A 15,569-nucleotide genomic window follows, 5' to 3' on the forward strand; every position below is an offset into this window, starting at 1 on the left:
AAACAAGTTGAATTAGACTTAACATGAATCACATTAAGTCTAATTCAACTTGTTTCAAGTCTAAAAACAAGTTGAATTAGACTTAACATGAATCACATTAAGTCTAATTCAACTTGTTTCAAGTCTAATTTTACATTAAGACCAATTTAATTCATGTTAAATCCAATTTGGTTTATATTAAGTCTAGTTCGGTTCATATTAAGTCTAATTTAATTTCTTTTAAGTCTAATTTATATCATGTTATGTCTAATTCAACTTATAATTTAATTTCTTTTAAGTCTAATTTATATCATGTTATGTCTAATTCAACTTATTTTAAGTCTAAAAATAAGTTGAATTAGATTTAACATGAATCATGTTAAGTCTATTTCAACTTATTTTATGTCTAATTTCATGTTAAGTCAATTTTGATTCATGTTAAGTCAAATTTGATTCATATTAAGTCAAATTTGATTCAAGTTGAGTCTAATTTCAATCATGTAGAATTCCTTTTAAGTCTAATTTAAATCACGTCAAGTCTAATTTAACTTTTTTAGATCTAATTTAATGTTAAGTCCATATAATTTGACTTAAAACAAGTTGAATTAGACATAATATGATTTAAATTAGACTTAAAAGAAATTAAATTAGACTTAACATGAATTAAATTGGACTTAACATGAAATTAAACTTAAAACATGTTAAATTAGACTTAACATGAATTAAATTAGACTTGAAACAGGTTGAATTAGACATAAAATGAATTACGATTTAAATTAGACTTAAAAAGAATTAAATTAGACTTAACATGAATTAAATTGAACTTAACATGAAATTAAACTTTCATGTTAAGTCTAATTCAACCTGCTTTTAGAGTTAATATGAAAGAATAGAGGAGATAAGGGTATTTTTAGGTTTTTTATTTTTTATTCTCTTTCTATGCTTAGTTGATATGTAATATTTGCTAAAGAAGGGCTGCAGAGCATAGATCTCCAATTTAATGGTTAAAACACATGGGAAAAAAAAATCAAAGGGACTACATCACATTAAGTTTTTACTTTTGGGGTCTTGACAAAAAGTATTTGCTAAAGAAGGTCTGCAGAGCATAGATCTCCAATTTAAGGGCTAAAACACATGGGGAAAAAAAATCAGAGGGAGTGCATGACATTAAGTTTTTACTTTTGGGGCCTTGACAAAATTTTCCCGTCGTATAAAGATCTTTTATGCAAACAAACAATCCTCAAAAAGCCCATCCACTTTCTATATAAGGCCCCCATCAATTCTACTCAAAAGAAACCGAACGAGAACTAAAACAAATTAAAAATTCAGAAAACCCAATTCAAAGATGTGTGGAGGAGCAATCATCTCCGACTTCATACCGCCATCAAGATCCAGAAAGCTCACTACTGATTACCTGTCGCCCAATTTGAAGAAGAAAGCAAAGAGCTTTGAGGATGATGAAGATTTTGAAGCCGACTACAATGAGTTCATTGATGAGTTTGAGAAGGGGTCTGAGGAGGGACCTGAGGTTGTTAATGTCAAGCCCTTTGAGTTTGGGCCTAAATCTGCCCTCTTTCAAGGTACCCACATGGAAATTGTGTTAAATATTTTATCTTTGTGGATTTTGTTGTTATTATCAGTAGTTTAAGGCTGGATTTTATTTTATTTTATGCACAAATTCATTTTCCTTGATTTATTTTTAGACCCACATACTTTCAAAATCAATTTACGCTCAGAACATCTGCCAAGTATGGTGAATTGCTGTAGTTTGATCTAAACCGCTGTAATATTAGTTAAAAATGCTGTAATATGGGGTGAAATATCAAATATGGCTTTGCAAATAAAACAATTTGCTAGATATTGCTATTCTTCAAAATTATCCTTCCCATCAATTGTAGATAAAGTGTGAAGCTTGCCTTGTAAGTATCGTTAAGCTGTGTATGTTTTGGTTAATTGCATCTTTATGTTCACTTAAATAGGAGTAATTTTTTTTAATGGAAATAGCTTATAGATTTTGGCAAAGATTGGAGATTGCTTAGATCAATCTACAGTTCTTTGTTATATAGAAATCAGAAGGTAAAGCAAGAGTTAAAAGATTGTATGATAGTAATAATCTTGTAATTTTTTTATTTTTATTTATTTACTATAATTTTTTGGCAATCGGTGTGAAACTAGATTTCTCTTGGATAAACCTCTTAGTTTTCCCTCTAATTTTTGAGATTACATGTTGCTCATGGGACAAAGATATCTAGAGGTAAACCTAAGAGAACTAGGGGGAAATCAACTTAGAAGGATATGATGATAGTTAACGGAGGAGATGGCCTAAAATAGAATTGAATGAAGAATAGGATTTATGTAGTTGACCTTGAAATTTTGGGATAAATGCTTTGTTGTTGTTGTTGTACATACTGCTCGTTTGTTAGGGCGTGTAGTTAGCTGCCTTTGCTTCCTAAATTTGATACATCATAATGAATATGTGCATTCTTTCTGCAGTTGATTTATAACAAACTTAGTCTTTTAATATGAAAAAAAGAGAATAACTTAATGTTTAATGAACTTTGATATTGTTCATGACTAAATCGTATATTAGGCATATTGCCTTTCCATAGATCTAGTTTCTTGCATTTAGCTACAATTTATTCTATAGAAATCTTTGAGAAAATTCTGATTACAATAGGGGAAAAAAAAATATTGCAGAGGAACCAATTTCCAAGAAAATCATAGACCTCGATTCACCTACTGACTGGTCTTCAAAGAGGAAGCGCAAGAACCAGTTCCGAGGGATTCGCCAGCGTCCATGGGGCAAATGGGCAGCTGAGATCAGAGACCCTCGCAAAGGGGTTCGTGTCTGGCTTGGGACTTTCAACACTGCTGAAGAAGCCGCGAGAGCCTACGATGCTGAAGCTTGCAGGATTCGTGGCAAAAAAGCCAAGGTCAACTTTCCCGATGAGACACCAAAGAATTCAACCAAGACAAAATCCTCTGAGAAGCCAATCCCTAATCCATCCTTGGGTTATTTGAACGCACTGGAGCTTGATTTCTTCTCTGACTTTGACTTCATTGAGGAGAAGGTGCAAGTTAACCCTGTGAAATCTGTGTCACCTTCTGATCAGGGAAGTAACTCGTTTGAAGCTAAGACTCCGGAGAGTAATGGGCTGGATTTTCTTGAAGTTGGTGGCCCGATGAAGAAATTCAAGAACAATTTTGAGGAGGGAGTAGCTGCTGAAGAGAATAACAATGTTGTGGATCTCTCTGAAGAGCTTTCTGATTTTGAATCGTACATGAAGTTCTTACAGATCCCTTATCTTGAGGGCAGCTCAGATGAATCTGTTGACAGTCTTCTGAATAATGAAGTGACTCAGGATGATATGGGACTGTGGAGCTTCGACGATCTGCCCATCGATGGCAGTGTCTATTGAGAAATCTCGGTTCTGACTACTGGTTTATATGTATATATACTTTCAACGCAAGCTACTTGATGTTCTTGTTGTTTTTACTCAGAAGTCATCTATGTTTTCCTTATTGAAGAACCAGAGAGGTATTGGCTTTGGTACAATGTCATGGATATATGCTTCATGCTGCTATGTACGTGTATCATATATATCTTGTCTGATGTTTTATTTCTGTTCCACTTGTGAAATGTTTGTTCCAAGTACCGAGTTTGTGTGTCCTAATGTTTGAATTTGTGCGGTCTCATGTTATGACTTGAATGGTATAATAAAAACTAGTAAAGGATGTTCTGTTCCTCCAAGTCTATAGCTATGGTGCTTTAGCTTGGGAAAGATGTTACGTGCTCCATTCTTGACGTTGGATTTCTTTGAGGGTATGTTTGGTTTGCTGCAACTGTAGTGTCGCTAGATGCAGCTACTATCGCATGCAGTTGTAATTTTTAATGCTTGGTTCAATTTTAATTTTACAATTTGTGGCTGCAATTGTATTTGCAGTTGTTTGTTTTGGAGTAATCGAGTTTCTGGACTTCTCTCAGAGATATTGTTGTAATTAGGGTTGTAATTTAAAAACCCCATTTGCAGGTCAAAAGTTTGCAACCGTGAGTTAAATTCAAATCTTTGTCCTTGTTTGTAATTGAAAGTCTTTTCACAATTGTAGTTGTAATCGCATTTATCAATTATAGTAAAACAGATAAGGGGCTGTTTGGTTTGCGGATTAATCTTAATTCATGTAGTGGATTTTTAAAGACTCATAATTAAAATTGTGTTTGTTTATGATGGATATTAAAGAGGATTTGCATAAGGTTTAAAATCCGATCAAATTTTGTTTGGTTGTACACGAATTTTGTTGAGTATGTGTGATAAAATCACAAAATCGGGTGAAATCATAATAATTCTAGGGAATCACATTTGATGCAAACATCCTACGTGTCAACCCATATTCCTGATTGAAAAGTTACAAAAAATAATGTATTTGATAATAATCCAGAATTTTAAGCTTGTGAATCCCATTTTTTAATGCAAAACTAACCAAATGCAGGAAAATAAACTGCCTCTAATCCCTCTAAAATACATCTTGACGGTTGTAGTTGAAAGTCATTTCGCAATTGCAGTTGTAATTGCATTTATCAATTATAGTAAACCAAATAGGTAATCGATCTAAAATATTTCAGTTGCACGCAACTATAGTGGTAACATAGCAAGCAACCCGTTAATTTGGCTTTGCTAAGAAAATATTGACAGAGACGTACGTAAGTCAAGGCTTATAACAAATTCCTCATCAGATTCTCTTCTATTTCCTTCATATGCAACCATGAATACTTAATCAGATAAATTTCATTTCAAATTGTGTAAATGATATAGACTGAATTTACTTGATTCCTATCTAGTAGTGATGGCAATCTTCTTGAGTAATAATAAAACTATGGTAGCTACGCCAACTTTTCATACTAAAAGTGGTTGGTTCTTTGTTGAGGGGGATGAACGAAATTGACAGGCAATGATACTGTTCTTAAGGTTGCGGTTTGAAGGGAAATAAAGTTAGATAGGTCCATTTCTTTGGCTTATTGTGAATTGAGAGAGATGGAATTGATTCAAATGCATTACTCCATCGTTTTCAAGAGTTTTAAGGATGTGGACCTGTTTTCTTGAATCCTTGAGTGTTAGCTGGTTTTTGGTAGACAATTTGGCCCTCACATAAATTTTATGTTAAACAACTTGGTCCTCATGTATTACCTATGGCAACTACACATTGCTATCTTAAAGCAAGTGGGTCTTTTCTTATTTCATTCTCTTATGTCGACCTTAAACATAATCTAAGAACTCTCTGTTCCTTTAATTCACAGGTGCTCTAGTTATTATAGACTTTAGTAGCTAAGTACTATGACGAAAACAATTTAAAGGGATTATTTGCCTTGATTTAGATTTAATTTTTTTTGTAAGTATAATGTTATAAATTTGGATCTTCTATAGGACCCCATGTCACGTACAAAGTTGTGTCAAACTCTAATCGGTTTTCCATTTGGCCAATAATAAATGTGAAACTAAATGGATCCTAATACGTTACTAGGATCTTGCATCCCTAATCTTTATGCAGGATGGCTTCGCACTAGTTTAGTCTCATTAAATACTGCAATCCAGGTGTTATGATTTTGATTTTATACTAAACTAGTTTCGGACGAACACTACTTTTTTAGTGTCACTGTCTGCGGCACTCATTGCAACTAGAGAAATATCGAATCGGCTTGACTCCCCTGTTGGTGAAAGTAGGATTAAATAATTTATGCTAACCATAATAATTGGTACATTTTTATAATTGAGGGAGAGGAAACCAAAGAACGAAGAGGTCCTATATCCCTGGCTCTCGCCCACAACTTTGTTGTGAAATTGTCAGCGGAACTTTGTTATATATCGTCCAGCTAGCCAGATACAATGCACCCTGACCTTCAGGAGAGGATAACAACTATTTGTTTATTTCCATATGTTGTTGTATATGATTTCTGGGGACCTTATCTCATCCGAATGAAGCTGCTACAATTTGCATTATTTTATTATTGCAAATTGTGATTGAAAGTTTGGAGTTTATGCTTGTATGTTTTGCAGGCTTCTACCGTTATTGGCTCGGCTGCAGTTGCATCGTTGATGTTAGGAGTTGATACTATCAGATTATAACATATGAGACTTGGTCATATGAGTGAGCGCGGATTGATCGAGTTGAGTAAGAATGGTCTTTTATGTGGACAAAGTACATGAAAATTGGGATTCTGCGAGCATTGCATCTTTGGGAAGCAGAAGAGAGTCAGCTTCAGAATGACAGTGCATCAGATTAAAGATACTTTGGATTATATCCATTCAGATCTTTGAGGACCTTCTCAAGTTGCCTCGAGGGGTGGTAGTTCAAGATATTTGTTGACCTTCATTAATGACTACTCCAGGAAGGTTTGGGTTTACTTTTTGAGACATAAAGATGAAGTGTTTGTGACTTTCAAGCAGTGGAGTCTTTGATTGAGAAGCAGACTGAGAGGCTGATTAAGAGGCTTAGAACTGATAATGGTCTTGAGTTTTGTGGAGGAGAATTTAATGAGTTCTGTAAGAAGGAGGGAATCGTTAGACATCGTACAGTCCCTCGCACGCCGCAACAGATGTTAGACCCTAGAGGGGGGGTGATTAGGGTCTTATGCTAATCTAATCCGATTAAATGCTAATTAAAATTAATTAACAAGTTATCCTAGCAAGTATGAAATACAACTATGTATATGAGCTAGGATAAGCAATATGAACAACAATATATATCCTAATAATGAGATATAGGCAATGTATGTGCAAGGATATATAAACAACACAAGGGTAGATAATCTAAACAAGATAGTGGATGATGTAGTAATGAGCAATGCACAATGGCGATATAAGATATGAACATAAATGAAAGTGAACGCCAAAGCACACTCAAACACAATCAAGTGATCACGGAGTTCGGACCTTCCGTCCTACGTCTCCGCTCCCCACTCCCGGGGAGAAATCCACTATCACCCGGGTTTTCTACGTTCACCCGAACAACGTTTACACCTCACACTCGGTTTTCTAGCTAACCGAAAACTTTATAATCAACACACTATTGTAATCCCACTCTACACCCACTAAGTGTTGGACCTAGCCGTGTCTCCCTCAAGTGCTCGGTTACAACCTCTCCCTAGGCACGTCAACCGACGCCACTCCTCTTGGGACGATCCCCGACTCTCACCACACACTCCTCACTCGGTGTACAAGTGTATTACAAAGTGAATCTCACAATAAGCACAATATAACAAATGATTGTTCTCAACTATGGATGAGAACACAATGAAAGCACAACTCAAAGTTACAATCTCTCACCACCCAACTATACTATGTATGTAAAATACTAAAAGCTCAATGTGGGTGTGTGTAACAATGAGTAATATAAAATCAAATCTAAACTCAATATAAAACTAGCTTTAATAGAAATGATAATTAACAAATAATTATAAGTAAAAGCTAGAGTTGAGTTTAGGAAAACTTCTCTAGATCAAGATGGAGAGATGGAGATTTGAGGCTCAAACAATAAGATAATCTCCTCCACTTGTGGAAGCTAAATATGCTTTAAACCAAACCCTTAAACAAGCTTAAACAAGCTTAAACTCTTTTTTAAACCCTTGTTTAAAAACTGCTTTAAACCAAACCCTTAAACAAGCTTAAACAAGCTTAAACTCTTTTTTAAACCCTTGTTTAAAAACTTCTTAGCTTAACTTGAAAGAGAGAGGCAATAGGGTATTTATACCCTCTCAAAAACTCAGCCAAAACCCAAACAAAAGACAGAAACAGCCCCAGCAAAACAGCTCAGGAAATAGCCGTTGGGAAAACAACGGTCATATTGGCGGTCGACCGGAAATTCTATCGGTCGACCGACGGAGAGCAAAAACCCGAAGAAACGATCTGGACCATCGTCGGTCGACCGGTGCGGTCGACCGATGGAGCTCTCGTTCGACCGGACCGGCCGCCCGACAGACTCTCTGTCGCCCAATGATGAAAGATCAAATGATCGGTCGACCGGTGACCGAAATCTGATACATGAAAAAATAAAGTCTGAAAGCTGTTTTGCTGATTTTAAAACACTGTTTAAAAATATCAAATAAATTCCAAAATATATAAAACTTTGGGGAATGATTGTAGACATGATAATAAACATGCTATAACGACTGGTTATCAGAAAGGACTTCCCAAATGAAAATATCATCATTTTACAAAATAGTCAAAAACATAAAAATATGATATACTTGAATTTTTATGTTTTGACATAAACCAACTTTTGAAACTTTGTGAAATGTTTATAAACATGAAAACAAATATGTTAGAAAAAGAATTTCTTAAATTAAATTTCTATTTGTGAAAACTCATGTATTTTACAAGTGTGTCCAAAGCATGAAAATCCAAAACCATGCATGTATATATATATATATATATAACTATATATATACATAGAAACCAAATACATGTGTGTATATGATATTGAGCTTAAGGTACTTAACACACATAATATAAAACCTAAACTAGATTACCCAAGCCGATCTTGATCTTCAATAAGCTTGACTTGGTACACTATGCGGATGAAGCTTGAACTTGATCTTTAACTTTGAATAGCGTAGGCTTCTCTCCACAATTCCGCCAACCTCCATTTGATATCGTCGTTGAAGCGCTATTCCATCCATCCTCCAACAACGTTGTTTGTTTACAAAACATAGGAATGAACAAACACTAGACAAACAACATTAGTAGTAAATTGTTTGTAAATCATCATCAAAACAAGAAGGCCAACAATCTCCCCCTTTTTAATGATGACAAACAACTTACAAAAATGATATATGCATGAATACAAAGGAATATATAAATTATAATTCACATGCATATATGAAAGGAAATGTATACTTACAATATTTCTCCCCCTTTGACAACATCAAAAAGGGGACAAAAAAGAATGAAGAGAGCGAAAGCTCCCCCTATCAATAAGCGTAGGTGAGTATAAAAACTATATATATGTGGGGATTGCTCCCCCTATCAAAAAGCCATAGAGAATATATGAAATGAAGGCTAAGGCATACATATGTGAGCAAGCATAAATGCTAAACACAACTCACATACAAAAAGATAATGAGAACATATATAAATATATCAAAGTGAAAAATAGTGTCTCATATCAACGAACATAAAAACCATTTGTATAAGTAAATTTATGAAATAAAAAAAAAGAGAAACATGAGAATCATGCAAAGAGTTTTCAAATAAAAACAAATCAACCAAAAGAAATCATAAATCAAAGTTTAAATCCAAAAACGTAAGACCAAATCATCATTGATTTAAAAAATCATGAGAGACAATTATATCTAGCTCTTGAGCTAGTATCAACCCATATAAACATTTTAGCACCCGGTAAACAATGTTTAGGAATAAACACCCAATAACTCTGGAGGGTTATATAAACATAGTCCTCTAAAAAAAATAATCATGAAAACGAAAGATTTGATACAAGAAAAATTGTTTTCATAACCAAAAGATTTTAAAGCATAGTTTTCAAAACCAAGAAAAGGAAAAAGATTGGTACCCAAGAACTCTTGGTACCAAAAGATTTAGGGACATGACCCCTATCATTTAAGCTCAAAGCCTTAGGGTTATGAACCCTCTTAGGCATATATGGTGCACTAACATGGTCAAAACAATATTCATTCAAATGACCCTTCCGATTGCAATTTGTGCAATGAAAGAGATCCATTTGTTTTTGTGGACCATTAGCTCGTGCATGGGAATCATTTGCAAATAAAGATTTTCTTTTAAAATTATTTTGTAAATGAGAAACTCTCTTCAAATCAAAAAAAAACTTGGTCAAATGACCAAATCTACCACAATGATCACACTTAAACTTTTGTGGTCTTTTAAAATCATTTGGCAAAAGTGAGGTCTTTTTCAAATCATAGCAAAATTTTGCCAAATGGCCAAAACGTCCACAAAGATCGCATTTGAACACATTAGCATGTTTATGATGTGCATGATAAGCATATGCATGTGTATGTGATGAAGAAGCTACATGAGATGCACAATGAGCATTAGCATTGTTATGTTTGTATGCATCATAGCAAAATCTAGCAGGATGGCCTTTACGACCGCAAATTGTGCATTTGTAGACTTTGCTATTTATGTGTGCATGATGAGTAGATGATTTTGACTTAGACTTGACACACATATTCACAAGCTTCTTATGGTTGTTAATGCATGTATTAAGAGTTGAATCTAAAGAAGAAATACGGTTTTTAACATTATTCAACTCATCATTAGGCATATTAGCATTAGCTTTAGAAGTAGAACATAAATAATTATTTATAAAAGAAGCAGTATCATTTTTTATGTTCTCTACTTCTAACATGGCATTATCTTTTTCATGAGATAAGCTAGTTATAGATGTGGTTAATTTTTCATTTTCCAAAATTAACATGTCATTGTTTTCTTTAAGCATGGTATTTTCTTTTGCAATGACATCCAATTTTGACACTAGCTCCTCATGATTGGATTCTAAATTATCATGCTTGCTTTTTAAATCAATAAAATCTTTATATTTGTTATAGGCATGCAATAATTTTTCACTAGCACAAGCAAGTTCATCACTAGATAAATCATTAATGGATTCGAACTCGCAAACCTCACTAGGGCTATCGCCTAGTGGCCGTGTGCATGATGAAGCTCCACATAAACTTGAAGCCGGATCCGCCAAAGCTTGTTGGATCGCCTCCAAGTTTCCTTGATGTGCTTCAATAAATTTCTATAAGGTATAAGCACTATCAAAATGAACAAACTTGTTAGACATAGATGAATTAAAAGCATTTAGAAAATATTCTAACAAAATATTGTTCATTGTAAACATACGATGATCATTCTTATTCCACTTGGATTTCTCCAAAGTGGGCACAATATAAGCATCATCTATAATTTCCCATAAATCAAAGTGTTTAGATTGAACAAAAAGTTTAAATCTAACACACCATTGGGCATAGGGGAAATTATCTAATCTAGGAGCAATATTGATGGCATAACCTAAACCATGCATATCCATAATATAAAAGGCAAGCAAGATACAAATAAAGCTCAAAATTAGATTAGCACAATAAGCTAACTTGGATCTTTAACTCAAGGCGATTAGACCTTAAATCAAAGAGCACCAAGCTCTGATACCAATTGTTAGACCCTAGAGGGGGGGTGATTAGGGTCTTATGCTAATCTAATCCGATTAAATGCCAATTAAAATTAATTAACAAGTTGTATTCTTGCAAGATAGATATACAAGAGTTATGTGCAAGAATAAGCAAAATGAACAAAGGTAAATATCCTAGCAATGAGATATACTATGAGATATATGCAAGGATATATGAGCTAACACAAGATGATATATCCTATCAAAGAGATATACAATATGATATATGTATAGGATATGTAAACTAACACAAGGGGTAAACAATCTAAACAAGATAGTGGATGATATAGATAATGAGCTAATGACAATGGCGATATAAGATATGAACATAAATATGAATGAACGCCAAAGCACACTCAAACAAGCAATATGATCACGGAGTTCGGACCTTCCGTCCTACGTCTCCGCTCCCCACTCCCGGGGAGAAATCCACTAACACAATCCGGTTTGGAAGCCGGAACTTCTTCTACACACTCGGTTTTCTAGCTAACCGAAAACTCTACAACTCACACTCTTGCAATCACACTCTACACCCACTAAGTGTTGGACCTAGCCGTGTCTCCCTCAAGTGCTCGGTTACAACCTCTCCCTAGGCACGTCAACCGACGCCACTCCTCTTGGGACGATCCCCGACTCTCACCACACACTCCTCACTCGGTGTACAAGAGTATTACAAAGTGATTTAACAATTAAGCACAATATAGCAAATGATTGTTCTCTCTAACAAGGTGAGAACTCAATTAGGCTCAACTCAATGTCACACTATCCCACAACCCAATTATATAATGTATGCAAATACAATAAGCTCAATGGTTGTGTGTGTAAACAAAGACCAACTATACTATGTATGCAAATACTAAAAGCTCAATGTGGGTGTGTGTAACAATGAGTAAAATAAAATCAAATCTAAACTCAATATAAAACTAGCTTTAATAGAATTGATAATTAACAAATAATTATAAGTAAAAGCTAGAGTTGAGTTTAGGAAAACTTCTCTAGATCAAGATGGAGAGATGGAGATTTGATGCCCAAATAATAAGATAATCTCCTCCACTTGTGGAAGCTAAATCTGCTTTAAACCAAACCCTTAAACAAGCTTAAACAAGCTTAAACTCTTTTTTAAACCCTTGTTTAAAAACTGCTTTAAACCAAACCCTTAAACAAGCTTAAACAAGCTTAAACTCTTTTTTAAACCCTTGTTTAAAAACTTCTTAGCTTAACTTGAAAGAGAGAGGCAATAGGGTATTTATACCCTCTCAAAAACTCAGCCAAAACCCAAACAAAAGACAGAAACAGCCCCAGCAAAACAGCTCAGGAAATAGCCGTTGGGAAAACAACGGTCATATTGGCGGTCGACCGGAAATTCTATCGGTCGACCGACGGAGAGCAAAAACCCGAAGAAACGGTGCGGTCGACCGATGGAGCTCTCGGTCGACCGGACCGGTCGACCGACAGACTCTCTATCATCCAGTGATGAAAGATCAAATGATTAGTCGACCGGTGCGGTCGACCGAAATCTGATACATGAAAAAATGAAGTCTGAAAGCTGTTTTGTTGATTTTAAAACACTGTTTAAAAATATCAAATAAATTCTAAAAAATATAAAACTTTGGGGAATGATTGTAGACATGATAATAAACATGCTACAATGAAAACATGTGAATTTTGACATTTTCGCTAAACCATGCTTTGAAACTTTACAAAATGATTATGTAAACTTAATAAAATATGTATATGATTATTGTTAAGTCCAAAAACTAAGAATACAATATTTTTATAAATACAATTAAAAATGAAACATAGGAGTATGTATATGAAAATATATTTGTTTCATATCTAAGTAGATAAACCAAAACACAATAATAAATATGAAATATGTAATTTCATATTTATAAACATGAAAACCCAAAACCATGCATGTATATATATAACTATATATATACATAGAAACCAAATACGTGTGTGTATATGATATTGAGCTTAAGGTACTTAACACACATAATATAAAACCTAAACTAGATTACCCAAGCCGATCTTGATCTTCAATAAGCTTGACTTAGTACATTATACGGATGAAGCTTGAACTTGATCTTTAACTTTGAATAGCGTAGGCTTCTCTCCACAATTCCGCCAACCTTTATTTGATATCGTCGTTGAAGTGCTATTCCATCCATCCTCCAACAACGTTGTTTGTCTACAAAACATAGGAATGCACAAACACTAGACAAACAACATTAGTAGTAAATTGTTTGTAAATCATCATCAAAAAACACTAGACAAACAACATTAGTAGTAAATTGTTTGTAAATCATCATCAAAACAAGAAGGCCAACAACAGAATGGAGTGTCAGATCATATGAACAGAACCCTATTAGAGAAAACTCGTTGTATGATGTTCAATGCAGGTTTAGGCAAGGAATACTGGGCGGAAGCAGTGAATACGGCTTGTTACTTAGTGAATCGGTCGCCATCTACTATTAGTTGTAAAACTTCAGAGGAGGTTTGGTTTGGTAAGCATGCGGATTATTCTAATCTTAGAATATTTGGTTGCCTTGCATATGCACATGTTAGTCAAGGAAAACCTGAACCGCGAGCGAAGAAGTGCATATTCCTAGGTTATGCATCGGGTGTTAAGGGTTTTAGGTTGTGGTGTCCTGATCCGAAGTCTCCTAAGATTATTATTAGCCGTGATGTTACTTTTGATGAATCTGCTATGTTCCACCAGAAACGGTCATCGGCTACAGTTGTTGATAAGGCACGCACTACAGGACATAAGGTGGAGTTAGAAATTCGTGATTTAGCTCTTCAAAAGGATAAGACTATGGGAGTTCAGCAGTCAGATCCCGTTCAAGTAGATAAAGCACCTCACCAACTACAGGAAGAGCGAAGAGCGGGAATATACTATTGCTAGAGATCGGTCTAGACAAGATATCTGACCACCGCAAAGATATGAAGATATGGTAGCTTATACATTGTCGGTTGACAATTTTGTGCCCTTCAGCTATTCAGGAGCTACTTCAGGTGATGATTTCGCTAATATTTACGATCGTCGTGTGGACAATTCAGTCGATTTGTTGAGGATGCATCTTTAAGTTAGCAAGTTCAAGTCGGGCTTGGACTTGATCGATACATGCCGCACTTAGATGCCCTGCGGGGCTATTGGAGAAGGTGGAGTAAGTTAGCTTATTTTGGAGTGAGGAATCTTTTACGCATTTGAGTCAATGTAGAGATTTGTTATAGGTTGCCTCAAATACTCAAATTCATATTGCTTTGGGAGTTTCTTTTTTAGCTTGGTTTGTTTTAATCAAGAGTTCTACTTATATTAGACTTTGCACAACCAATCATATTAGAGGTTTATTTTTATTTGGACTATTGTTGGGTTTTAGGACATGTGGACTTCTATTTCTTAGACAGCGAGGGGCTAAAATCTTCAAGGCTATATAAGAACAGTCTTTCAAGCCAATTAGATTCATCAATCTTCAAAGCACCGATCAAGAAGATAGAGTTCTTTTGTGAAGCCTATTTGATATTCTTCTCTTTTATTTCTTTAGTTGAGAGTTGTATTAGGTTTTTGGGGTGTTATTTAGGATTGAGTGATTGAGAGATCCACTTTGTATTCCTTACAATTTAGTAAATCTTTTCTCCTCATTTGCCTGTGGATGTAGGCTACAAGCCGAACCACGTATATATTTGTATTCGTGTGTTCTTTAATTTTTTTCGTGCTCTCGTGTGATTGATATTAGCTTATCCTGAGAAGTTTGTCATAACATAATCCAAACTGAATACTAGCAAAATCGAAGAAACCACCACGAAGAACTTCCTCAGTAACCTTCTTTCACCTCCTCTCTTTCTTTTGTGGGATATTCTTGTACATGGGTTTGATGAAACACCCTAGTTATATAGTCATTTCCACTAAACACAAAACCCTCACGCAATAATTTGCACTACTCAAATCAGTGTCATTCAGTTCCAGTTCGGTCCATTCGGCTTGGTTTTAGATCCATTTAGTTAAGAAACAAAAATATTTCAATCCAAAAGAAACACTTGGATTAAGAGATCGGCCAAAGAAAAACTATAAGATTAAGAAAATGATGAAAAATGATACAGATCAATTGAAATAACAAAATTGAGCAAATGCGTAAAGAAAATTTATGGACGTATTGATAGAAAGGATAAATTGCACATAACCCCCATTTGTACAATAAGGTGCACTAAAACTCTATCAACTCATTTATTAGCCTGTAGTCCACCCTAATTCATGAGAAAGAAGATTCTTACTTACAGTTTATCTTTATAATCTCATTTCAAAGATGCTAAGCGCTAATAAATAAGTTGAGAAGGCTTAATTTAATGTAAGGTATAGAAAACGGGGGTTATGCGCGATTTATTCA

The 15,569-nt window shown here is 34.7% G+C and overlaps 1 protein-coding gene across 1 annotated transcript; it reads left to right on the top strand.

Annotated features, from left to right (window-relative positions):
- LOC109822182 (ethylene-responsive transcription factor 1-like) lies at window positions 1,238-3,724 on the top strand. The gene is made up of 2 exons (XM_020388343.1): window positions 1,238-1,559; window positions 2,677-3,724. Exons 1-2 carry the CDS (start codon window positions 1,325-1,327, stop codon window positions 3,396-3,398), a joined length of 957 nt encoding a protein of 318 aa, XP_020243932.1. The 5' UTR covers window positions 1,238-1,324; the 3' UTR covers window positions 3,399-3,724.

The sequence above is a fragment of the Asparagus officinalis genome, chromosome 8 (genome assembly GCF_001876935.1).
Source record: "Asparagus officinalis chromosome 8, Aspof.V1, whole genome shotgun sequence".
In the NCBI taxonomy this organism is placed as follows: Eukaryota; Viridiplantae; Streptophyta; class Magnoliopsida; order Asparagales; family Asparagaceae; genus Asparagus; species Asparagus officinalis.

Bases quoted from the DNA above. Each gene is read 5' to 3' on its own strand.
- LOC109822182 (XM_020388343.1), top strand. From the start codon at position 1,325: ATGTGTGGAGGAGCAATCATCTCCGACTTCATACCGCCATCAAGATCC. The intron at 1,560-2,676 runs GTACCCACATGG...AAAATATTGCAG, and splicing joins TAAATCTGCCCTCTTTCAAG to AGGAACCAATTTCCAAGAAA.